General features: G+C 42.7%; 1 protein-coding gene across 3 annotated transcripts in view; it reads left to right on the top strand.

The window, feature by feature from the left end:
- The window catches only part of STXBP4 (syntaxin binding protein 4), a 128481-nt gene extending 104118 nt beyond the window's left edge, over positions 1–24363 (top strand). Inside the window, exon 23 of one of the 3 annotated variants that reach the window (XR_007352376.2) lies at positions 20307–20368. Coding sequence is in view for 2 of the 3 variants with exons in the window: in XM_048817273.2 (XP_048673230.2) it covers positions 20307–20421 (115 nt within the window). In the remaining variant the exon portion in view is untranslated. Of the gene's footprint in view, positions 1–11506; positions 11549–20306 lie in introns of those variants that run through there. The other 2 variants (XM_048817273.2, XM_075119248.1) reach the window with 2 other exon arrangements.
- Positions 24364–25452: the final 1089 nt, after the last annotated feature.

The following is a 25452-nucleotide window of genomic DNA, read 5'->3' as shown; positions in this document are numbered from 1 at the left end:
AATTCAGACTTTGCTTACACCTTTGCCTCCAAGGAGTTTGCACAGAGTGCAAGCCTGTCCAAAACTGGCTCTTTGTAGGACAGCTTTATAAGAGAAAGGTGAAGCCCTTTGTGTAAAGTCAATCGAAAGTTAACTATTCACAGCAAGAAGCAAGTGCCACAGAAGTCCCCTATCTCTAACTAAGTGTGGTACAAATTTCCAGAAGAGTTTACATAAAGTTAATAGGCATCCTTTTCTGGAAGGAACATACCCTGAGGTGCTTCTAATCAGCTGATCCTGTTCAGGAGGATTTAATCTAATTGTTGTACGTTTAAATAGGGATTATGCCTGGTATTTACAGCACTAGCACTAATTCTGTAGCCCTCTTGTACTGTTTGGCTGTGAATTTCAATCCTTTCTTTCTCTTTGGTATTTAGAACAGCCAAAGTCCTGAGGTACTCAGAGCTATTTACCACTGTCCCTCTCCGGTGGGTACAACCCAGCATTGAAACATGTCTTGGTTGTCATGACAGTTGTAATTCCCCAAATGTTGCCACATGTAAACTCACCTTAAATTTGAATTCCGTCATCTTCTTAACATGTGGTTAAGCTTCAGAGTGAACAGAAACTGCAATGACTATGTTTGAATTAATTAATATTTTACAGTTTGCTAAAGAGAATTCTTTTTTTAATTAATAAGCTGCTTCACATGCATGGTATTTTATTGGGCTATCAGGTAATTGGGGCTGTTAATTCTATCTCTTGTAAATCTCATGCAATAAACATACTCCAGGACAGAAGCTGAAATCACATAAGATTGAGGTAGTTTGCTGTGAAATTTCTATTAATATCTTTGAAGAGGGGTGAAACAGTATGAAGTGCATGAGAAATCAAAGTTTAAAAGAAGTAAACCAGCTGGCTTGTGTTACATACTACAGTGAATCCCACTTATATGAATAACTGACATGAATAAAACATTTACATGGATGCATTCTTTATGGGTGAAACGTTTTTGTATACCTGTCATTGAGAGTTAAAGCTGGAACGTGAATAAAATGTTTGAGAATTTTTTTAATCTCCTCCATTAGGGCATTTTAGTGCCTCATTTATTCGTTTTTGATCAGCCACATTGTTAAGCATCCAATGGTCAAGCACTAGCAAGCATGGAGAAATTACCTTTCGAACTGCAGTAGTGTCTCATGATTGCAGCTAAAGCTATTATGGGCAGTAAGGCCACGGGGTTGCCGGGAAAAGTTGAGAAGTGATGTAAACAGTGCTGTGGGTTACACACTAGTATGCTGGTGGAAAAAGTGAGTATAATTTGCACTGACTTGACTTTCAGGGGTCTAAAATGAATACAAATAATACGAATGGAGTGGTGAGTGGGGATCAGATATGGTCCCTGACATACATGGGTGTGCCTCCAGCTGATGTCAGTGAGGGCTGAACTTGGTCCCAAGAGGGTCTGAAGTAATATGATGCAACTTCAAGTAATATGAAGGGAAAGTTTAATTTTATCTCTCACCTTCCTGCTACAACCAACAAGTCATGTAAGCGGCACTCATTTTTCATAGCCACTGGTACAAATTGCACTGTTTTGCCACTTACACTCATTTTCTGACCAATTTAACCTGATATGTAAGCAGTGGTGTAACCTACATCCGTGAATTTGATCCAGTGCTTTCTGAAAAGTTTTACCAACTTACTCTAGATGATGCTTAGTTGATGATTGAGCCCATGTGTCTTAGCAGCCAAGAGCACATCAGGAGCATTTGGGAGTTTCCTACATAACAGAATACAGAACTGGGTATTGAAATCCCTTCTATGAGATTAGGTCCATATTTCTCCTCTCAGTGCTGTGGAAGGAGAAGGGAATGGCCGTTACTTCCCAACTGATAAAGGTTCTGAGATCTCTAAGGTACGTAAACACAGGCATTTTTAAAAACAATCCCATAAGAAGTTTCCTACCTGGTTGGCACATACATGAAACGGCTCTAAATACCTTCTTTTTTTTTTTTTCTGAATTCATGGCATATGTTCAGATCGTCTGGTACTTAGGAGAAGATGGTTTGGGCTTTTTAAAACTGCCCCTGTCATCTGCCGTTTACGGTGTATGATGAATTGATCACCTGCAGAGAGGAGGTGGCATCCAACTGCATCTATGAGCTACAATCAAAAAATAGTGCAGCAATTAATGCTATTTGGTGAGAAGCAGGAGTATGGAAGCTTCTGTCACAGTCCTCGCTGCAGTTCATACCCCAGGTGACTTAATCTTGTTCCTCAGCAGTTCAGCCTATCTGACACATTCACCGCTTTTGAGGGGAATAAAAAATCCTGTGCAGGATGTGATTCGGCATCAATCCAGTTATGAGCATGAGAAATCCAATTACTCAGATTCCACAAGGATTTATAATCCCCCATGGGAAGTTCCTCTCTAAAACCCAGGGCCTTGGGTGCAGTTCAGGTGATCTCATGGGTGCCATCATATGCATTCAGAAATGTGTATATAGTGATCAGTTGGGAGACATTCATATGGAAATACCATTTCATCTTGATAAGAGCAAGTTCACTTTGAACCACTCTTGATAGTTAGACACATGGGACAAATTCTGCCCAGATTTTCTTCAGATGCAATCCCCATTGACCTAATTGGGGGTTGTAACGAATGTAAATCAGGGCAGAATTTGACGCGGTCATATGATCTGGCAGTAAAAGGCTTCGGGGAGAGTCATAGCATTCTGTCAGTAAAGCCTGTGAGACAATACATGCTTTCATTGGCAGGCTGTATTTTGATGCCATGTAATATCCCATTCGTTGCTGTTGCTTGGGAAGAATCATAGTGGAAGAACGACATAGAAAAGAACATTAATTTTCTCCCAGAGCAACCTACTCCAGTTAATCTCCTCTGTCTTCCTACTGTGTTTCACCTTTAACATATGGCAGCTCTGCATCATGGGACTAGCACCTAAAATTAGGTCTGGCCTTGCTATTCTCCCTCCCACTGCCACCCACTTCTTGCATATGTGTAAAATTGGTAAGGAGCAGCTGGGGATTTTGCCCCCTATAAACACCATTTTCTTGTTGCTTAACAAAAGCAAGTTCCTATGCTTTGACATACGCTATAATCTGTCTTAGACTGTGAAAGCACAACTTGTACTTTAAATATGTCTTTCCTGGAGAACAAGATGTGAATTCCCAAATATTTCAATCCTCTGGAATGCTGAGAGACCAGTGTTTATTTTTCTGTTTTATGGCAAAGGAAGGGATAGTACTTCAAATGTTTTTTTTTCATAATTCACCCAAGAGCCAGAAGCTTTCCTTGTGTGCTTAACTGCCCTAGAGTGCTGCCAGGGAAGAATATTTCCTATTGCTGATGTACAGGCAAAAGGTTTTGTGTATACATTGAGATGTGTTAGTCTCTTTTTGTCCACCCCCTTGCTCTGTAAACCCGTTCTGTTCCATCTATCAGTGGTTCCGTAGCAAATACATGCAGGAGCAGACACAACTCACAGACAAAACACTAAGATATTTTAAAGACTTCCTAGTACTTCTGACACCTTAAGAGCAGTAAAAATTGCTCAAACAATTTAAAAACCAAAAGACACAGATATTTATCTAAAAGAGAGGCTCTAGTTCAAAAAGGAATTTAATTTAGGGAATTCCTATAGCCTGTGTTATGCAGGAGGTCAGATAAGGTGATCACAATGGTTCCTGCTGGCCCTATAATCTATGACTCGGGACCAGCCTGCTTTTTGACATTTGAAGGAACTAATATCTTGTGAACTGAGACATCCTTTTAAAAATCCCTCTCTGTCATGCAATGAGGAGGAGGTGGTGGGAACAGATGGCTGTCGCATTGTCTTTGACCATTCATTGTATCTGTAGGAAACCAAAGAGACAGATGAGTATATGCCCAAGGGCCAAATCCTTCTGCCTTTTACACCATCGTAAATACTGAGAGACGTCATGGAAGGCAAGGGAGTTACTTGGAATATCCACCAGTGTAGCTGAGAACAGGTGGTGGTCTGTGGTAGGTAACCAAGTAGTCTAAGACAATACTCAGAAAAACAGACAGACCATTAAAGCACAGAAAAAGTGGTATAGTGGGTTTTGTAATCAAGCTACTAAATCAAGCAGCCACCTTGAAAGCATGCCTTGTCACACCCTTTAGAGTCTTATAAGTAATGGGTGACATCAAATAGATCATAAATGTCTGTTTGTGTCTGGGGGGAGGAAGAACCACAATTAATTTTACTGAAAGCTGGATATTTACAGAAATCAATTTATGATTTAATGACTGAATTTAAGAATAACAAAGCACTGATCATAGCTGGACAACCTCTATAGCATAAATGTAAACGCTTACAGCAGTAGGGCTAAATGTATCATCTTAAAAGGAAAACAAATTTCACTTGCATTTACCTACTGAATGCTAAATAGAAACTGTAAAGCTATAGGCTGATAAGCCTTTCTGTGACCAAGCCTGCCCCCAAACATTTCCACTGCATTACAAAGTTGGAACTCTTCTTAGTTCCTTAGACCCAGGTCCTGCTCCGTCCCTTTGTGGATTCAGAGGCCGCTAAACACAGCTGCACCTTTGCAGTGCTACTGCACACGGTGGGTGGCAGAAAGGACTGGCATCGTGTATTTTATAATCTGCAGGTTATTTTGATAATAGCCACAGTATTTACATGTCTGTGAAATCTTCTTGCTAGTTCAAATCTTAGTAAATCCGCTGTAGTTCTCATTAGGAGTAGACTTCTACACTCAACATCGAGGCTCCTGTTTAAGTGAGTTCCCAATGGTATAATGAGAGACAGCACAATCTGCTGGATTGAGTTTGGCATTTGCAATCCAGTATCTCCTGAATTGTAATGCCAGCTCTGATCCTATTTCCCTGTATAACCTAGGGCAAGGCATTTACATCATAATTTTCAGAACTGCCCTCCGTTTTTGAGTGCTGAATTTAGCATCTACCAATAGGGCTGATTTTTGTAGGTGCTGAGTACTGAGCCTAGTTGGAGTTGCTCGTGCTCAGCATCTCTGAAAATCATGTCTTTGTCATAAATTTGGCACTCAAAATTAGAGGCCACTTTTGAAAGTATTTGCTTTAACATCTCGTCCTCAATTTTTCCATCTGTAAAATACAAATATTGTATTGTAAGAAGAAAAGGAATACTTGTGGCACCTTAGAGACTAAAATTTATTTGAGCATAAGCTTTCGTGAGCTACAGCTCACTTCATGAAGTGAGCTGTAGCTCACGAAAGTTTATGTTCTCACGAAAGCTTATGCTCAAATAAATTTGTTAGTTTTTAAGGTGCCACGAGTCCTCCTTTTCTTTTTGTGAATACAGACTAACACGGCTGCTACTCTGAAACCTGTATTGTAAGAGTTTGTCAGGTAAGGTTGGTAGAAGATTGTGTGTGCTAAGTATTGTTGTTATAAAGCTTTTAATCCAAAGGGTTTCAAAGTGCTTAGCAAACTTACGGTCAGACCAAGATTTTCAAAAGTGACCCATAATTTTGAGTTCTAATTTTTTTGTACCCAATTTGAGACATCTTCAATGGGTCTGATTTTCTGAAAGTGCTAAGCACCAGCTCTCTGAAACTCAGGCCCCTCAGAGGTGTCTCATGTTGGCCAGTTAAAAATGGAGGCACCCAGAATCACTTGTCACTTCTGAAAATCACGTCCAGAGATCACTTGCATCTACCAATGGCACAGAGACCCCTCTAGGGTGAGGTGGGGCTTCTGATTAACAACACCCAACAACAGTTGAGCATGGGCTATGAAGAATACTTTTACCAATGGAAACTACATGAAGAAGTCTGGATAGGCAGAATGGAATTATTTGAAAAATGAAAAATATATCAAAGTTTTTAAAGTAGTTCAACTCCCAGCATATGTGGTTATAGTGAATTCATCTATTTTGATTTTCATTTTGTATTATTGTAAGGGAAATAACCTCAGAGGTAAAACTAGGGGACTTGGCACTGGCTTGTATGATAACATGAGTTTGTAATACAAGAATGTTAAGACTTTAAGCAGCTTCTGGCTGGGTTGGGGCTTTTTTGCGAGGGGTGGGGCAAGGAATTCTCCCCCACCTCCCATTATCACGCACCAGAAGGGAGAAACATTCTTTTGTCCTCTGCAGATACTGTACTTCCCAATCAGGTTCTGGCATAGCAGGTCATGTACCAGTTTACATTTCCTCCCTGTGAGGAGAACCCTAGAGCTAAATTCTCTCTCACTTGTACGCTCATAAATCCCACCAAAGTGACTGGAACCAGTTCTGATCTCTGTTTACTGCAGTAGAGTTACTTCAGCTTTACACAGGTGTGACTGAGGGCCAAACTCTCCACTACCGGGTCGTTTCCATGTAGGGACTGGAAACTTGGTGAGTTCAAAATCCTGTTAATTCTTCCATTCTTGGAGCAGGGTTTGCCACTTTGTGGAAGAGGCCACTAATCCTTACACTCCTTGGCATCTGCTGAGACTGTCAAGAAGTTACTGCACAGGGAGTTGGTTTTTTGTGATGTAGACACCTATCCACTGGGAACCTCTGACCCCTTGCACATAGGCTACTGAATTACCCTCTCATGGTGGTAACACTCAATCACTACTGACTCAGGGAGATTTGAATTGTAAGTGAATGATCATGTACCTCATCACCAATTCCAAGTGTTTACTCAGCACTGGAGCAGTTGACACAGCACTGGATCCTACTATTATTATTGTTTTGTTTCCAGACCGGGCCATTTGTGTATTGCTGCACCTTCTTATTAATACCACTAGTAGTACCACTATTTGGACAAATTAATGATCTTCTCAGTGATGGCTAACTCTTATGAATCTGCCCATAGACTTTTAATATGCTGCTGTTTAATGGGTTTAATCAAGGAATAAATTGGACTCTTTTCTTGGGCTTTCATTTTATATTATTTAACTACTAAGCCCCTTCAGAGAAACACAGCATGATTGAGGGTTTTGTGTGTCACATTAGGACCTGAGCCAGAGAGATGATCAGTGCCCTCAGTCTCACTGAAGCCAATGGGTGCTAAGGGCACTAACCATCTTCCAGAAGCTGCTCAGTACCTCAGGCCCTTCATCTCCATCTCCTATGCTATGCCTTCCCTACAGGTGTTTCTTATAAAATGTAATCCTGGGAGAGAGTCAAGCCAACTAAAAACTAAACAGAAGTTATTTTTAAAAAATGTTTATTTTAAATTCAGATCATGTGGTTTTGATAAATACGAAAAATGTTACTTCACACACTGCTTGTGGTGTCTGATTTCTGAAAATTGTCTTCACCCGCTGTTCTCAAGATTGATTTACTATAATTACTCAGTTTTACCCAATTACTACTTTGATCTAGTCCCCCTACAAAGCTGAACAACTTTAGCTATGGTTGAGAACAATTTCCTCTTTGCAAACCTCACCAATGCTAGCATCAGCATAAGATGCAACAGCATGTTTTCCGCTTCACTCGATTAACTGAGAATCTCTGTATAATATTTAACAGCTGGCTTCCAAATACTGACATTTTAAAAGAGGCTACAAAAGCATATAGGCTGGTTTTTGAGTCAGAAATCTTGACTGGGTTAGTGGTGTACAAGGGCCACAAGAGGTGATGGCCACGCTCCTGTTTCACCATAATCAGTCAGAGCTGATTTCACTGAAAAGACAAAGACAGGTTAAGTCAAAATGAGAAGAGCAGAGGGGTAAACGTGCTGTCTCCTAAAAGCCAAGGGATAGTTTTGATCTCAGAAAATGTGATCATAGATACATAAAAGTGGGCGTGGGCTGCATTATTTATACCCTACCATTAACTAGACACTGGCTGCAGCCTGTATGTTCAGTTTGTGAAGTACTCTATATGTGCCATATTCTGCATGGTCTTCCAGGGCAATAGAACAGACACAATTCTGATGCACAGGGGGTCCCAACCACAAAGCACTAGAGCATGGGATTTCTCTCTGTGCCACCATGCAAGGAGTGAACTGGACCGTAGCCAGCAGATCTACAGTTACTGGATCCACTGGCCAAAAGTTCTCGTCCCGGGGAGTTCAAAAACAATAGACTCGTCTGCAGTTGTAAGACTCTGTGGTTCCTTTGGTACTCCGCTGCCACCCGGTGGTAGGGGGAAGGATCCCACATCTCACCACCAGCACCACTGCAGAGCAAAAGGCCTGGTTACTCTGGCTTTGTGCAGGGTTGCTGTTATTGTTTGTTATTACACAACCCTTTACAAATCACATAAAGACAGTATTGATCGAGGTCCAAGGAACTCGCAGAGAAACTCCGAGAAATAGGAAATACAGGGAAACAGTTGGGTGCAAGGAGGCATAGAGAGGCATTGTGGTTGAGCAGTTAAAAGGCTTCCTGAAAGAAGTGGGTTTAAAGGAGAAGGGGAGTGTTTGGTGCATGGAAAGCAAAAGGCCATTCAAAGCATTAGGGGAAGCATGAAAGAAGAGGCAGAGCAGGAGACAAAGGGAGCAGTTAGGGCAAAGCTGTGGAGCCCAGCAAACAATGTTGTGCACTAAGATTCCATGCAGGAGAAAGGGGGAGGACTCATGTATTGGGGCTAGGGTCGCCAACCCTCCAGGATTGTCCTGGAGTCTCCAGGAATTAAAGATGAATCTTTAATTAAAGATTATGTCATGTGATGAAATCTCCAGGAATACGTCCAACCAAAATTGGCAACCCTAATTGGGGCTTGGGTTCCTGAACCTTCACCCTATGTAGGGCAATCCACGTAATATTGAATCCACAGGCCCCAGCTCTACTTCTCCCATAGCCTGGCCCTCCCCACCTCCAAGCCCTCACTGAATGGCAGTGCACAGGAAGTCCCCACAGTGATTTCCTCCTGGCAAGTGATGTGCACCCTGCCTGGCATCCCCAATTCTCTTGCATCTGGGGATCTCTGCACCCAGGCGTTTATGCATATAGAGGGGAAGAATGGCAGCATTTGCTCCTGAGAGCATACAAATATGTAAAGGGATCTCGTATAAAATATGGGGAGGAGAAGATCAGTGTAACATTACAGGTGTATTACTGGGTGACATATGTGATGTGTAGCCTTATGATCATGCAGTTGCTGCTAGCAATAACTTCTGCTACATCCTGTTTTCGTTGCGGGCTGTTTCAGCAGCAACATTGAAAGTACCTAAGGTTAAGGTTTTGATAGTAAGGGATTTCCCATCCTCAGTCCTTTGCTTTAAGGCAGTCAGCAAAAGTTAGTGGTTTTGCAATAATTTTCATTTATGCACAGGTCATTTAAAGTTTTATCAAGCACCAATAATCTTGAATTAAGCATTACTGTATTTTGCATTACCAATTAGATTTGGGAGATCCAAAATCAAGGATACGAAAGATTAACAGCTCAGTAAAATGACTGATGCAAGTTCAACAGAGTAGGTTGCTAGGATATGGGTTTAGAAAACCCCCAACTACCTTCGTCATTGCATTTCTGCATTTCATTTTAAACGTGACACATTCTGCCTTCACTTCCATCATGCGCAACGCCACTCAACTCAGAGGGTAAGCATAGGGTTCACGTGAGGCCAGAACTTGGCTTTCGATATTCAAATAGGGCTAAATCCTGGTCCCATTGAAGTCAATAGCAGGACTCATTTGGCCCATAATGAATCTTTATATGGTGGGAGTTTGGTTGATTATTGGTTTAGAGAGACATCCGGACTCCCCCAAAAATCTCAAACAGGCCTTGCACAGGATTTCTCCTCTTGCAAGTTGCCTGTCACTCATACAGTCATACAGTGGAGAATTTTGATGAGTTAATCCACAGGAAATGGCCCTGGTTCACACTGGCCACCCCCATTCAGTCTCCCAGCACAATAGTCTGCAAAAAGTCTCCAATGGACTCTGTGCAGATGGGGAACCCTACAAAGTGACCTGCACCAGTTCTGCTGCCTGCAAGGCTTTCCATGACCCTCTGAGAGGTTACAGAACTTGGCCCTGTACAAATTAATGTAATGTAAATGGGAGATTTTTATCACTTAAGGTGAAAAACATAATTTGCTAATTCTCAAAATCTAGCAAAGATGCACAAGCTATTTTTCATCAGCTTATCCCTCTAGCTTTGAACCATTTGCCTTTGAACCGTTCTTTCTTAAGATAATGTCCTAAATTCTCTTCTTGAAATAAACCATTTTGCATGCTAGGAAGTAAGAAACATAAAGAGGGTAATTATAACAGGATTTAAATAATTCACTATTGTTTCTTTGCCAATAAAATAAAGACTGTGTTCTCTTGTTTTGTTTGTTCAAGCAATAAAATTTGTCTTACAATTTACTACTGTTTAAAAAAAAAAGCAGCCAACAACAAATGGTTGACATATTCCCAGCTCAAATCTTTGTTTTCCACCAATAAACTTGGCTATCCTCCAAGAACGCTGACTTGTTTGTAAACCTAAAAAGCTTTAAATATAGCTAACGCATAGTTGATTGCTCCTAAAATGTGGTCAGATGAATCGTTTATACAAGAACATTTGCCAAGGGATGCTGCACAGTTGAAATGGAAAATGTTTTGCAGTTATGAATTTGTGTTGTGTTGCTGCCTTTTCAAAACTCTGCAATATTTTAAGTAGTGTCTCAAATTAAAAAAACATGGTCCTTCAGTTAAACAAAGCCTAGAGGTAGATTTGAACTCCTTCTTACTTCCATTGATGCCCCAACCACACAAATCATAGAGGATGTATTTCTAATACGAGAATGTTCCACAAACCAGTAAATCTGGGATTATCTCATTGGACTGATTATGTCAAAGCTCTTTAGCCACAGCACTTGATGAGAACTAAAAATAAATACCAGGGCAGTATACAATTATTTTGTGCCTAAATAATCTGTGCTTATTGTGTGTGTCTTTCTCTGATGTGAGATGTAATATCTGGACTTAAGGTTTATTTATGAGAGTTCTTCTAATAAGGGTGTTTGGGAAAGGGTTGTAAAGATAAAATGGCTCATTGCACTTATCAGTTTTAAGGGGCAAAGCCTGTTCTTAGACCAGTGAAAATCCAGCATAATTCCATTGAAGTCAGTGGAATTTATTCCAGATGCACACTAGCCCAAAATTTGGCCCCAGGTATTTTGAAATGGAGAGGCTTGATTCTGTTCTTCCTTACACCATTTTTTCCACCAGTTTAACTCCATTGACGTCAGATTTTAGTGCTGACTGAGGGCCTGATCCTGCACCATGGGAATTTTTGCATTGACTGCACTATAGGAGCAGGATCAAGCCCTCATAGTGGTAGGGCAAAATCAGATCTACTGTCAATTGTTCCCCAGCTGTAAAGTTTGTAGGAAAAGGCAACTTATTAAAATAGATAAATAAATAGAAAATGAAGTCTGTGTTGGGTGGGACCCTATTACCTGTGGACATTTATTCACATCATTGCTAAACTGGCGCACAGTTTGTTCTAATTCACATGACTGGCAGTGTGTGCTCATGGTTCATATGTGCATTGATTATAAGGGGCCACTGTGGTTATGTCTGACTCCCTGTATAACACAGGCCATAGAACTTTCCTGAATTAATTCCTGTTTGAACTGGAGCAGATCTATTCGAAAAAACATCCAATCTTGCTTGAAAAATTACCACAGCCCTTGGTAAGTTGTCCAATGATTAATTACCCTCACTGTTAAAAATTTGCAGATTATTTCCACTCTGATTTTGTCTAGCTTCAATTTCCGCCATAGGATTATGTTATACTTTTGTCTGCTAGCTCAGACTGGATATAGTTGTGTGACAGACCAGGATTTAGGCATGTTGGACAAGACTGTGCAGGGACACTGGGAAGGAAAAGGTAAAATTAAAAATTATTCCATTATTAATTAAAGTCAGTAAGGGAAAGCTGGAAAATGACTATGTAAAACTAAGCAGAACAAAGCACTTCAGATAGTGCTGCAGGGAACAAATACTGTGTTAGCAGGGTGAGACATCTGACTCCATGATTTCTACGGGTAATCAAAATCAGGTAAGTAATTCAGAAAATGTATTAAATGATCAACATGTTTAAGGCTCAGTCCTTCAGCTGTTACACAGGCAAGTGGAATTTCAGGGTGACAGTATTTTAAAGAATGATATCCAATTTTAAAACAGTGATTTAACTTGTCAACCAGAGAAAAAGTCTCTTTTGGGAACTACTAACATCTCAGAAAACTCATTTTAGAAAATATGGCAAATATTTTTTCCTGTTGAAAACCAGATTTGTAAATATATTCATACACACACATAATTGATATGTAATTTATATACACACATCTATAATTTAAATATATCATTTTAACAATGAGTAGATTGAGTTTTTAAATTGTCATGTTATTCATAAATCCCATATTAAATGTGATATTAGAACTCTCTGTCTGGTTTCAGAGTAGCAGCTGTGTTGTGTTAGTCTGTATCCGCAAAAAGAAAAGGAGGACTTGTAGCACCTTAGAGACTAACAAATTTATTTGAGCATAAGCTTTTGTGAGCTACAGCTCACTTCATCGGATGCATTCGATGAAGTGAGCTGTAGCTCACGAAAGCTTATGCTTATGTATGACTGGAGTACTGTCATGGATGGGTATAAACTGTTCAGGAAGGACAGGAAGGCCCAAAAAAGTGGGGGAGTTGCACTGTATGTAAGGGAGCAGTATGACTGCTCAGAGTTCAAGTATGAAACTGCAGAAAAACCTGAGTGACTCTGGATTAAGTTTAGAAGCGTGAGCAACAAGGGTGATGTCGTGGTGGGAGTCTGCTATAGACCACCGGACCAGGGGGATGAGGTGGACGAGGCTTTCTTCCGGCAACTCGCAGAAGCTACTAGATCACACACCCTGGTTCTCATGGGCGACTTCAATCATCCTGATATCTGCTGGGGGAGCAATACAGCGGTGCACAGACAATCCAGGAAGTTTTTGGAAAGTGTAGGGGACAATTTCCTGGTGCAAGTACTGAAGGAACCAACTAGGGGCAGAGCTCTTCTTGACCTGCTGCTCACAAACCGGGAAGAATTAGTAGGGGAAGCAAAAGTGGATGGGAACCTGGGAGGCAGTGACCATGAGATGGTCGAGTTCAGGATCCTGACACAGGGAGGAAAGGAAAGCAGCAGAATACGGACCCTGGATTTCAGAAAAGCAGACTTTGACTCCCTCAGGGAACTGATGGGCAAGATCCCCTGGGAGAATAACATGAGAGGAAGGAGCCCAGGAGAGCTGGCTGTATTTTAAAGAATCCATATTGAGGTTACAGGGACAAACCATCCCGATGTGTAGAAAGAATAGTAAATATGGCAGGCGACCAGCTTGGCTTAACAGTGAAATCCTTGCTGATCTTAAACACAAAAAAGAGGCTTACAAGAAATGGAAGATTGGACAAATGACTAGGGATGAGTATATAAATATTGCTCGGGCATGTAGGAATGAAATCAGGAATGCTAAATCACACCTGGAGTTGCAGCTAGCGTGGGATGTTAAGAGTAACGAGAAGGGTTTCTTCAGGTATGTTGGCAATAAGAAGAAAGCCAAGGAAAGTGTGGGCCCCTTACTGAATGAGGGAGGCAACCTAGTGACAGAGGATGTGGAAAAAGCTAATGTACTCAATGCTTTTTTTGCCTCTGTCTTCATGAACAAGGTCAGCTCCCAGACTACTGCACTGGGCAGCACAGCATGGGGAGGAGGTGGCCAGCCCTCTGTGAAGGAAGAAATGGTTCGGGACTATTAAGAAAAACTGGACAAGCACAAGTCCATGGGGCCAGATGCGTTGCATCCGAGACTGCTAAAGGAATTGACAGATGTGATTGCAGAGCCATTGGCCATTATCTTTGAAAACTCATAGCAATCGGGGGAAGTCCCGGAAGACTGGAAAAAGGCTAATGTAGTGCCCATCTTTAAAAAAGGGAAGAAGGAGGATCCTGGGAACTACAGGCCGGTCAGCTTCACCTCAGTCCCCGGAAAAATCATGGAGCATGTCCTCAAGGAATCAATTCTGAAGCACTTAGACGAGAGGAAAGTGATCAGGAACAGTCAGCATGGGTTCACCAAGGGAAAGTCATGCCTGACTAATCTAATTGCCTTCTATGATGAGATAACTGGTTCTGTGGATGAAGGGAAAGCAGTGGACATGTTATTCCTCGACTTTAGCAAAGCTTTTGACACGGTCTCCCACAGTATTCTTGTCAGCAAGTTAAAGTAGTATGGGCTGGATGGATGCACTACAAGGTGGGTAGAAAGTTGGCTAGATTGTCGGACTCAGCAGGTAGTGATCAATGGCTCCATGTCTAGTTGGCAGCCTGTATCTAGCAGAGTGCCCCAAGGGTCGGTCCTGGGGCTCGTTTTGTTCAATATCTTCATTAATGATCTGGAGGATGGCGTGGATTGCACCCTCAGCAAGTTTGTGGATGACACTAAACTGGGAGGAGTGATAGATACGCTGGAGGGTAGGGATAGGATACAGAGGGACCTAGACAAATCGGAGGATTGGGCCAAAAGAAATCTGATGAGGTTCAACAAGGACAAGTGCAGAGTCCTGCACTTAGGACGGAAGAATCCAATGCACTGCTACAGACTAGGGACCGAATGGCTAGGCAGCAGTTCTGCAGAGAAGGACCTAGGGGTGACAGTGGACGAGAAGCTGGATATGAGTCAACAGTGTGCCCTTGTTGCCAAGAAGGCCAATGGCATTTTGGAGTGTATAAGTAGGGGCATTGCCAGCAGATTGAGGGACGTGATCGTTCCCCTCTATTCGACATTGGTGAGGCCTCATCTGGAATACTGTGTCCAGTTTTGGGCCCCACACTACAAGAAGGATGTGGAGAAATTGGAGAGAGTCCAACAAAGGGCAACAAAAATGATTAGGGGTCTGGAACACATGACTTATGAGGAGAGGCTGGGGGAACCGGGATTGTTTAGTCTACGGAAGAGAAGAATGAGGGGGGATTTGATAGCTGCTTTTAACAACCTGAAAGGTGGATCCAAAGAGGATGGATCTAGACTATTCTCAGTGATAGCAGATGACAAGACAAGGAGTAATGGTCTCAAGTTGCAGTGGGGGAGATTTAGGTTGGATATTAGGAGAAACTTTTTCACTAGGAGGGTGGTGAAACACTGGAATGCATTGCCTAGGGAGGTGGTGGAATCCCCTTCCTTAGAAGTTTTTAAGGTCAGGCTTGACAAAGCCCTGGCTGGGATGATTTAGTTGGGATTGGTCCTGCTCTGGGCAGGGGGTTGGACTAGATGGCCTCCAGAGGTCCCTTCCAACTCTTTTATTCTATGATTCTATGATATAAATTTGTTAGTCTCTAAGGTGCCACAAGTACTCCTTTTCTTTTTTCTATGTCTATGCATGATAGCTATAAACCTGTTCCCTTTGAAATGTACACACTTGTTACTCTAATAATTAAAGAGCTCACTGAAGGCTCAGTTTGCATCTCCTATTCCTGTAAATCGTCCCATGGCTTAACTGCGGCTATTTTGTGAGTCTGGAAAATTGCCTTCATTTTCTGTCACAACGACTCATCAGGCTTCATAGAATGAATTGGTTACTGTTAAGAAATAGTTGTCTGCCCCACGCTAAACTGGCTGACAGGGCTACACCACTGTGTTCTGTTAACTTGTTACAGTGTTTAAACTTTTACACAGTTGATCCTGCAACTCCAGGAAGGTAATTCCATAATATCTTAAATAATTTTAACAATGAGTAGCTTCATTTTTAAATTGCCAATGTTGTTCATATATCCCATATAAAATGCTATATTAGAATGCTTTTCAATGTCTATGCATGTTAGGTATAAACCTGTTCCCTTTGAAACGTACACACTTGTTACTCTAATAATTAAAGAGCTCACTGAAGGTCCAATTTGCATCTCCTATTCTTGTAAATCATCCCATGGTTTAACCTGGGCTGTTAGTGAGCATAAAGGTTGCTAAATCTATATGCCAAATCTTGCAGTTCTTACTCAGTCCCTCTACAGGCATCACCCCATTGAAGGATTTGGCCATGTACTAAGTAATGGATACATTGACAGGCTACCAGATCAGAAGATGGGGTAATCTAGTCAAAGCAGCTCAAGTTTTAACTTAAATTAGCTTTGTGGTCCAGCTTTACCTCATGATTGGCAGAGTACTGTCCTCATCACACTTTATTTAATGTTAGCTCAGTACATCCAAGTAAAAGGTGTGAGTACAAGGTAACGGCATAGCTCATTCGTCTCATCAGAACAGAATAATCCCTGTACCAGTAAGTCAGTGCTGCGAGACACTGACGTAAAAGCTAACCTTCAGGTATTAAAATGAGACCACAATCAAATGGTGCAGGAAAAGAAAGAGCAAGTGAACGCAAAGGCAAAATTTGCTCCCACTTACAGGGGTTCAGATCCAGAGTAGCCCCATTGCTCGCTCATAGACGTTAGAATGGTGCAACTGCGAGCTGAAATTGGGCCGCAGCTTAGTCGGCAACTCTGTGTTAGAACAAGGCGTGAGACTTACTGTAAATAATGTAGCTGTATTAAATCTACAAGGCACTGTAAAGGCCAGTGAGTATAATTACAGTCACAGAGACCATGGGCCAGTTCCTCAGCTGGCCTAGTTGTGTTGGTTTCCGTGGAGCTCTCCCGATTCACGCCAGTCGAGGATCTGGCCTGATGTTTAGTGCTGCGTAAGCCAACTGTACTTGAACAAACTGTTCAGAGAACTGCTCAGCAGACAGAGTGCAATGCAAATACATAGGGGGGAAACAGAGAAGGAGCAAAGGTGCAGCAGGTATTAAGAGAAGAGAATGAAGTGAAGGGAATGAATATCAATGAGAAATGTCTCATGTAAAGATCTTTATACACTAATAAAACTTAGTCAGATTCAGCCCGCACTTACACTCCATGAAATCAGTGGGTCAAATTCTGCTCCATGTTCCACCTGTGTAAATGTAGAATATGTCCATTAACTTCCATAGAATTACAGTAGTTTACATGGGCAAAACAGAGCGGTGAATTTGGCCCAGTGGATTTGCAAAACAAAGTGTAAAGCAGGCCAGCAATGGGGCAGATGCTTTTCCCTCTAGCCACGAGGTAGTACTCCCTATTTATGGGACCACTAACACCAGAGCTGCGTTTTTAAATTCACTTGTGAATACATATTAGCACTCCTTTTTCCTGTGTACGCTACACCTCAACTCATAACTAACTGAAGAATAAAATCACTCACCTTATTACTAGGCTTGGCAGGATTTGATTTAAATCACTAGTCATCGGTAAACATTAATTTTATCAGAAATAGATGCCAAAAATATCCATTGATTGCAGTTGGCAAGCGCAGCCTCCCCTGCACCTAGCACCCTCAGGCATTCAGATTTCAGGAGGCACCAGGTGTGGGGAAGGCTGCAATTCTTGTGGGGCAGAGCAGAGATCCCAGCTAGGACCACAAGGAGAATGATTAATTCCCAGCTGCAGGGGAGGCCACCACCCCACTGTTGAATGGCTCCTGCCCAAGGACAGTCCCTGCATTTACAGCGAGTGAGTGAGCGGGGCAGTGATAGTGGGAATGCAGGGGCTCCCTGCGTGGCCCTGGGGTTGGTGACAGTGTGGTGGCTTCCCCTACGGCCAGGGGCTCATCCTCTTCCTTGCATTCCTGGCCAGGGATCTCTGCTCTGCCCTGCCAGAACCGCAGCCTCCTTGCACCTGCAGGGTTCGGGTGTCACTAAATAATTGTTCTCTCACACTCACACACACCACACATACACACAATTAATTTTGCACAACTGTGAAAATTCAAATAGAAAAAAATGTTAAAAAATGCTTTAAAAACCTATAATCTCACACAACCAAAAACATTAAGTTGATAAAAATTGGTATCTTAGTGAAACAACAAAATGAAAATGAAATTCTCCCAAAACTACTTATTACACATTCCACCCATGTTGTTTCTTTCCTGTGAACTGTTTCTGCTGTAGACTGGTGAATGTGGCCTGCCTTAGGATACACAGGCCAGGCTCCCATTAACCTCAGAAGGAGCTATGAATGTCCATAGTGCAGACAGATTACAGTGGATTTGCAAAGAGCAGGGCAGAATTTGCTCAGGACCGCAATTTTTTGTTTTGTAGGGAATAGCAGCACAGGTATATGCTTGTTTAACAGGGTTGCAAGGTAATCGATCAGGGCAGAATTTGCTCAGGACCGCAATTTTTTGTTTTGTAGGGAATAGCAGCACAGGTATATGCTTGTTTAACAGGGTTGCAAGGTAATATAATGGGACTCTTGTGAGTTTCCTTAGCATGTCTGTTCCTCTGGTCTTACTTATTTTCCTTGTTATTGCATATGAAGACAATATAGTCATCTGATTTGTCAGCTTTTTCATAATGATCATCTTATATTACAAGCTTCCTCTTTGCACTAACTTACCGATAACAACGACTGAATCTATTAGCAGGACTAAAAACAGTGAAAAGAACTATATTTCCTTTACCAACAGCACATCCTTTCCAGAAGGGACAGTAAGGTGACCAGATGTCCCAATTTTATAGGGACAGTCCTGGTTTTTGGGTTTTTTTCTTATAGAGGCTCCTATTACCCCCCACCCCATCCCGATTTTTCACATTTGCTGTCTGGTCACCCGAAGGGACAGAAGGCTGTGACCTACCCACATACAGTGTGGATGGTATCCACACAACTGATAGTTTTATCTGGGGGAGGGGGGCGCTTTGTGCCCAGGGGGCAGTCGGGGAAGAGGGCTTGGCCTTGCACTATGTATGTTATTTGCAGTGTTGTAGCCATGTTGGCCCCAGGATATTAGAGAGACAAGGTAGGTGAGGATATATCTTTTATTGGACCAACTTCTGTTGGTGGAAGGGACAAACTTTCAAGCTTCACAGAGCTCTTCCTCAGGTCTGGAGAAGGTAACCAGAGTGTCGCAGCTAAATACAAGGTGGGACAGATGGTTAAGCATAAGAGGTTCACACATGCTGTTGGAGATCACTTAAAATGAAGGGGTCTTGAATGTACTCACACAGAAAAATGATAAAAGACAAAAATACCCTGTCACCCATGGGTGAACACTTTTCACCCACTCCATGTCTGACCTCTCTGGTCTTGTCCTCAAAGGAAACCTGCACAACACCTTCACAAGATGAGCCTGAGAACTTAAATTCATAACGCTGCTGGACTTAACATAAAAACCATGGACTTAACAGAGACACTGGTTTTATGGCTCATTACAACAATTTGTAATGCTGCTGTCTGCTAACCCTTAATTGCCTTAACCATTTTAAGTGGTCTCCTACAGCATGTTTGAACACTTTATGCTTAACAATCTGTCCCTCCTTGTATTCAGCTTGGACACACTGATTACCTCCTCCAGACCTGAGGAAGAGCTCTGTGAAGCTTGTCCCTTCTGCCAACAGAAGTTGGTCCAATAAAAGATCTTATCTAACCTACTTTGTCGCTCTCGTTATGTACACAAGTTTACCATATTCTCAGCCTGACCATTTGTCTGCACTCACTAAATCTGGGAAACTTTCAGAGCAGGTTCTTTTTAGCCATTCATATTGTTGGAAATGCTGTTAATTATAGCAGAGCAAGATGATGCAAGCAGCTTGGGATGGTATTTAAAACGCAGGGCCTGATCCTGTAACCCTTACACAAGTAGGGATGACTCATGTGAGTCAGGTTACTTGCATGAGCACTGGCTCCTGAAGATGCCCTGAATTTGTCCCAGAGGAGGACTAAGAATATTCCCGTTTGGGTTTATGTACCTCTCTCACCTTCAAGAGGAGAAGTCTCTTAATGATTCTAGACCTCTCTAGTCCATCCTCTAGTATCTGAGCATGGAACTGTGAAGCAGAATCTCCTGGATCCAGCTCTGGCTGATTCCTTCTCTGACCTCATCAACTCACTTGGCCACTCTGCTCTCAGCGTGCTGGAATGTTGGGAGACTTAGTTAGTACAGGTTTGTAGAGTGCTGCTGTATTAGTGGCCAGTCACAGTGGTCATTCATGAGACACCACCTCCAGGGTATTTTCAGTATACCAAGATTCGTTTGCTGCAAGAGCACTTTTCTCCTTAGCTTTCAGTTAAATCAAGGGGGAATATTTGAGGCAGGGAACTTGACTTGGGGTTCTCACATCCTAAAGGTACCTCCTTTTTCCTACAGAATGGGAAATAAATGTACGTGAGGTTTAGACACTCCTACGCTGGAAATATTTTCATGAACAGTTCTTAGGGTCTGATCTTGTGAGACACTGGGGACCTCCAGAGAGGGGCGAAGTATCCTTCGGACTTCTCCTGTTTTTATGATCTGAAATAACCCCTTTGGGGGTACTAATGGCATTTCTTGTTTCCATTTAGCCATGTAACACAGACGACATCATGGATCCATCCAGTGACCAGTGCACTGAACTTGTCCTGCTCCGAGGAGAATGAGGAAGACCGGACCAGAGAGCTTCCAGACCCCAAGAGCTGAGACTGGTGGAGAGTAGTTTCAGTCTCATTTCAGCATCTGGATAAGAAGATGTACACCTTCCAATAGTCTAATGTAATAGCGCCAGATATTACGCCTATTGAAGTCAATAGGAGCTTTGCCACTGATTTAGGTAGGATCATTTTCAAGGCTGAAGTTCACCTTGGCAAAATTTCCACTTAAACCCTTAAGGACTTAGGTGGTGCACAGGACCTGGATAAGTCCTGTGCACAGGGGTCACTCTCACTCTCATCCTTTAGGATTTGATCCTGACCTTTCACAACTTATACACTGGTATAACTTCATTGGCTGGAATGGAGTTAATCCTGCTCCTAGTATGAGAACAGAATTGGGCCTAATGGCTGTAATTCTCACAGTGGCTTCAAGCTGCTTGTAGAGCCATAACATACAAGCTGAGCTTTTTTACCAGTGCTTGTAGTTGTAATAGAGATGCCTTTTCTGTAACTACTGAGTCAGTCTGTTTTTATAGCAGAAACTTTCAATGTATTTTGCCAGCAAAAGTTTAAGACAATTTGTTGTAAGTATTGCAGCCCAGATGACTTTTCTACAAATATTTTTAAGATGAATGATTAGGCCTTAGGAAGACAAGGCCTTGATGAGTTGTCAAGTATAAAGACACAATTTTGGTTGAGAAAGCCATACTCTGTCAGCATAATCGTGCAATGAAAATGATTTCACTTTTGTACTCTGCTAAACCTACAGCCACATGCAACTATTTCAGCAGACGCTGTGAAATTTCAAATACGATGAAACCTATGAAAGTACCTCTGGGATCAGCAGAATTCAGTCACCTCCTAGAAGTGGGTCTTTAAGTAGACACAAAACAAATTCATTCTGGAGATCTTGAGGATGTTTTAAAGGGGTTACTCAAAATGAGGTGCTGCTGAGGCCCTACAAACAGGTTGCACTGTACATCAGCAGCATGAGATATTTTAAGATAATGTTACACTCAGCACAAGGGCTGACTTCTGCTTTGAGTGCCTGATTCTACAATAGGTCACTATAAAGGCTCTCCTCTTTTTATATCTGTGACGATGACAGGTATTGACTAATGAATGAAATAAGGAACACTAGAAGCACTGATGAATACGCCAAAGTAAAACAGTGGTTCAAACCTTTAGAACCAAGGAGTGAGGCTCTGTTTTAAAGGGTGAGGTGGGCACAGGCTACAGCCTGAATTCCTTTGGGAAGCATACATAGGAGTGTCACACTCTGAAAAGATACAACTTAGCTCCACTGGTCAATTCAAAGCCAGGTCCCCATCCCTCACACCCTCAATGGGGAGTCTCTGACAAGTGGTGGAGCTGGATTTTCAAATCTTTGTACTATTGAACAAAAGGACCTGACTTGTTTACAGCTCCTACACCTACTAAAACTCTCCTTGCCACCTTCCCCTCACACCCGGTGCAGAGCCAGGCACAGGGTAGCTCTTAGGCCTTTAACGTTTAATTTGCTTTACAGAGCAAAACTCCGAGTAAACCTCCTTTCTGAGTCACAGTGTGGCTCTTTATCGTATATGCTTCATGTACGACGGCGTCACACCCGGGATAGCCCCTCCCAGGGAATCTGTACTGCGGCGCAGAGAAGTTAGTTTTGCCCAGTCTCTCTCAGAAGCAGATGTCATTCCTAGTGCTGAGCAATGTCATACTCACTCGGGAGGCTGGTAGGAAACGTTGTTGTGTTCTTTTAAGGGCCAATTACCTATGCATGTGGAGTCCGTGTCCCTTCATGTAGCTGGTAGAGGGAGGATGTTATGGAGGGAGCTTGACCAGCAGATCCACTGAACACTCAGTATGACAGCAGTCTGGAAAGCTGCCATGCTTCAGCCATGATCTGCTATGGCCTCAGAGGGAGGATTGTGCCCCCATCCCTCAAACCACCACATAGAACCACTGAGCAGAACCCATTAGCAGGGGCTTTGTGTCGAGCTATAATGGGCCCTTTAATCATGCCGTTCTTCCCTAAATGCCCTTTAAAAACAGGCACAGACTCCTGCTGCTTGCAGGACCTTGTACCAGGGGTTTTCTGCAGTTTCCTTAGTCCTAGGAGTCATGTAAGTGCTTTGTTTATTACAGAGCTAAGGTGGATGGGGTAATTTCTTTCCTTGGACCAACTTTTGCTCTCTTTCCGGTGCGTGAGAGTTACGCGGTGGTATCTTGTTTGAGGCGGTCCCTTCTGGAGTATGTGATGTTTATTCCAGGCACTTTCTGGCTCTAATCAGGGATTTCCTACGAATTCTGTTTAGTTAGGGCATATATAGACTGTGCCACTCTGATTTCTTTGTGAGAGATTTGAATCAGGTCGTGACTACGCTATCCTTCCAGGGCTTGATTCAGCCATGGGTTATGGTAACTCAAAGTACAGGTCGGTGGTCACAACTCCACTCTGCCAGTGGCTTCCCGGCCAGCCAGCCCAACCCTGAAAGTGGATGGGGGTAAGGCTAGGACCATGAACGAGGCAGGCTCCACCCATTGGATCCACTGCAGGAGGGCAGCTATGTGAATGCTACCTGCTCACCCCAAGGAGTGAACACTGACCCTCTGCCCTGAGTATGCAATTCACTGCTTACTGCAGCAGCGAGGGAGAACCCAAGATAAAATGCTGGCATTCTACCTGCTGTGCTTACTTGGAGAATGTTTCTCTTTTATTTTGACTTGATAATTAAAGACTTCTTAGAAACAGATCATTGCATCTATCTAGTTTCTTCTGTATTCTAGTGTCTCATCAATCACATAAGCTACCATAGCTCATATTCTCCAGCACTGAGACTGTGTTTTGAAACCTGGGATCTCCAAATGTTCTCGTCTATTTTTGTATGTTGGCATACTTGTTTCCTAGGGTGTTTTTTTTTTCCTCTCACTGAAGCAGTTTGCAAAATAATTTTGATTACACTGAATCCTGTAAAGTGGGAAAACGGCTCTGGAATAATGTAATGAGACTTTGTAAAGAGCAGTTGTCAAAACACACAACTCTGTGATGGCTGCTTTACATTTTTACCACACAATGAAATGTACCGAGTGGAAGAGCAATGGAAGTACAACTTTGTATCCATTAAGAGAATGAAACAAAGGCGTTGCCAGAAAACAGATACTGGAGTACTTCAGTGGCTTCATGTACATCTATTTTCTATGTACGGTTGACACCATTATAAATAGGCTTCTGCAACACTCCAGTATTTACCTTTACAATTGTACCTGTAGTACACTGCACCCTTCAAATTGGAAATGTTGCAAGTACTCAGGTGTTGCAGTGACTGGAATAAACAGGCAAATTAGACACAAAGGTCGAGATGTACAAAGATATTCAGGCGCCTACAACTCTTACTGACTTCAGTGGGAGTTAGGCACCTAAATATTTCTGAGGCTCTGGGTCAAACTGCAGCTGCGAAATGCCTTCTTTTAATTCAGCCCAATGTATCACTTTAAAAAAAAAAGGGTAGATCACTCCCACACCATACTCACACAGAGAAACCACCCTGAGCATCCCACTGTAAGTTTCAATAAGTCACTACAGATGATTGTTTCACATCCTCTGACATACCACACAAAACCATCATTAGTTAGGGTGAACCCACCACCACAAGGCCTATGCACCACTCAGGCCCTCCAGGGCCCAATTCTGCAGGACTAAAGTCAGTGGGAATTTTGCTATAGATTTCAGTGGGAGCCTTGAGGGTAGAAGTGGGATCGAAGTGGTACATAGCCCTTGTGCTGTCCTCTGCGCAGCACTGAATTTCACTATAACATCTTACTTAAGTAAAGCCGCTCTCAAAGGATGACCCTGCTCACACTTGGCTTTCGAAAGCCCTTTGTACTATCGGAATCTTATGGAGTGACTGGCCACGCTGCCTTGTATTTAAAAAAACTCCTAAAGTGATGTAAAGCTCTGATGCTCCTTTCACAATAAAGATCTCAGTGATATAAACCACTTGTGTCTCTTTTATAATTAGCCCCCACAGCTTTGTGATATTATCCACGGCAGATTATGCAGCTGATCGACTCCAGGTCTTGCTCATCTTATAGAATTGTAATGAATGAAATCTTTTAGACTAGAAAAGGGAGTAAATGACAGCAGGCCAAGCCTGTCTGTCCCATTCCTTTAATCTTCTTTGTACAAAGGTGACTCAAAATGCGCCTTTGGGAAGGAATCTAGAAAACCGACAGGCCTTTCGAAAAAGCAAATCCTGTGTTTCAATCCTGCAATGATTTCCACACAGGCGACCCCCCATGGAGCCCCAGTGACTTCCTTCAGGAGTCCGCTCACAAGGATTCAATAGCAGGGTGAGGCTCATGTTTGTAATCACCTGCTTACAAGGAGGCAGCTTAGTCCAGTAGGGCATTGGCCCGGGCATCCTGTTCCCAGCTCTGCCACGGACCTGCATGATCCTGGGCAAGTCACCTCAGCCCAGATCCTCAATGGTATTTAGGCATCTAGCTCCCACCGATTTCAATGGCACTTAAATGCCAGGGAAGATCTGCACCTCTCTGGGTATCCGCTTCCATCCCACCCTCTAGCTGTCTTGTTCGTTTCGATTGTTGGGTCTTTGGGGCCAGGCCTTTGTCTCACTCTGTGTTTGTACAGTGTGTAGCACAATGTGAGTCCTCAGTTGCAAGTGGGACCTCGGGGCACCACCATAAGTCAAATAATTAATAATTACCATAAAGAAAAAAGCAAAGGGATGGCGCTTTGTCGTTCCCTGAAACACACACGCCATCGCTGCCGTGGCGTGTGCATTGGCTGGTTTACTTCAGCGTGTGTTTGGCTCACGGGAGCTATGTATTGCCTGGCTACGTCTACGCCACAGGCCCAGGCCTTGTCTCCTAGGTAACCAGGCCTGCTGAAGAGCATGTATTACTGTTACCAAACGGGTCTTTGCTGGGGGGAAACGGCAACGTTGTTTTGCTCGGGAAGGATAAATGTGTCAGGCCAGAGATGAGAGGCCAGTTCAAGCTAAGCAGCTCATGCTGAGCCGCCCCATGTAATGTTCACCAGCCCTTAAATGCTTCTCATGCC

This window comes from Caretta caretta, chromosome 14 (genome assembly GCF_965140235.1).
Source record: "Caretta caretta isolate rCarCar2 chromosome 14, rCarCar1.hap1, whole genome shotgun sequence".
Taxonomy (NCBI): domain Eukaryota; kingdom Metazoa; phylum Chordata; order Testudines; family Cheloniidae; genus Caretta; species Caretta caretta.
This window is presented reverse-complemented; position numbering and strand designations above follow the sequence as displayed.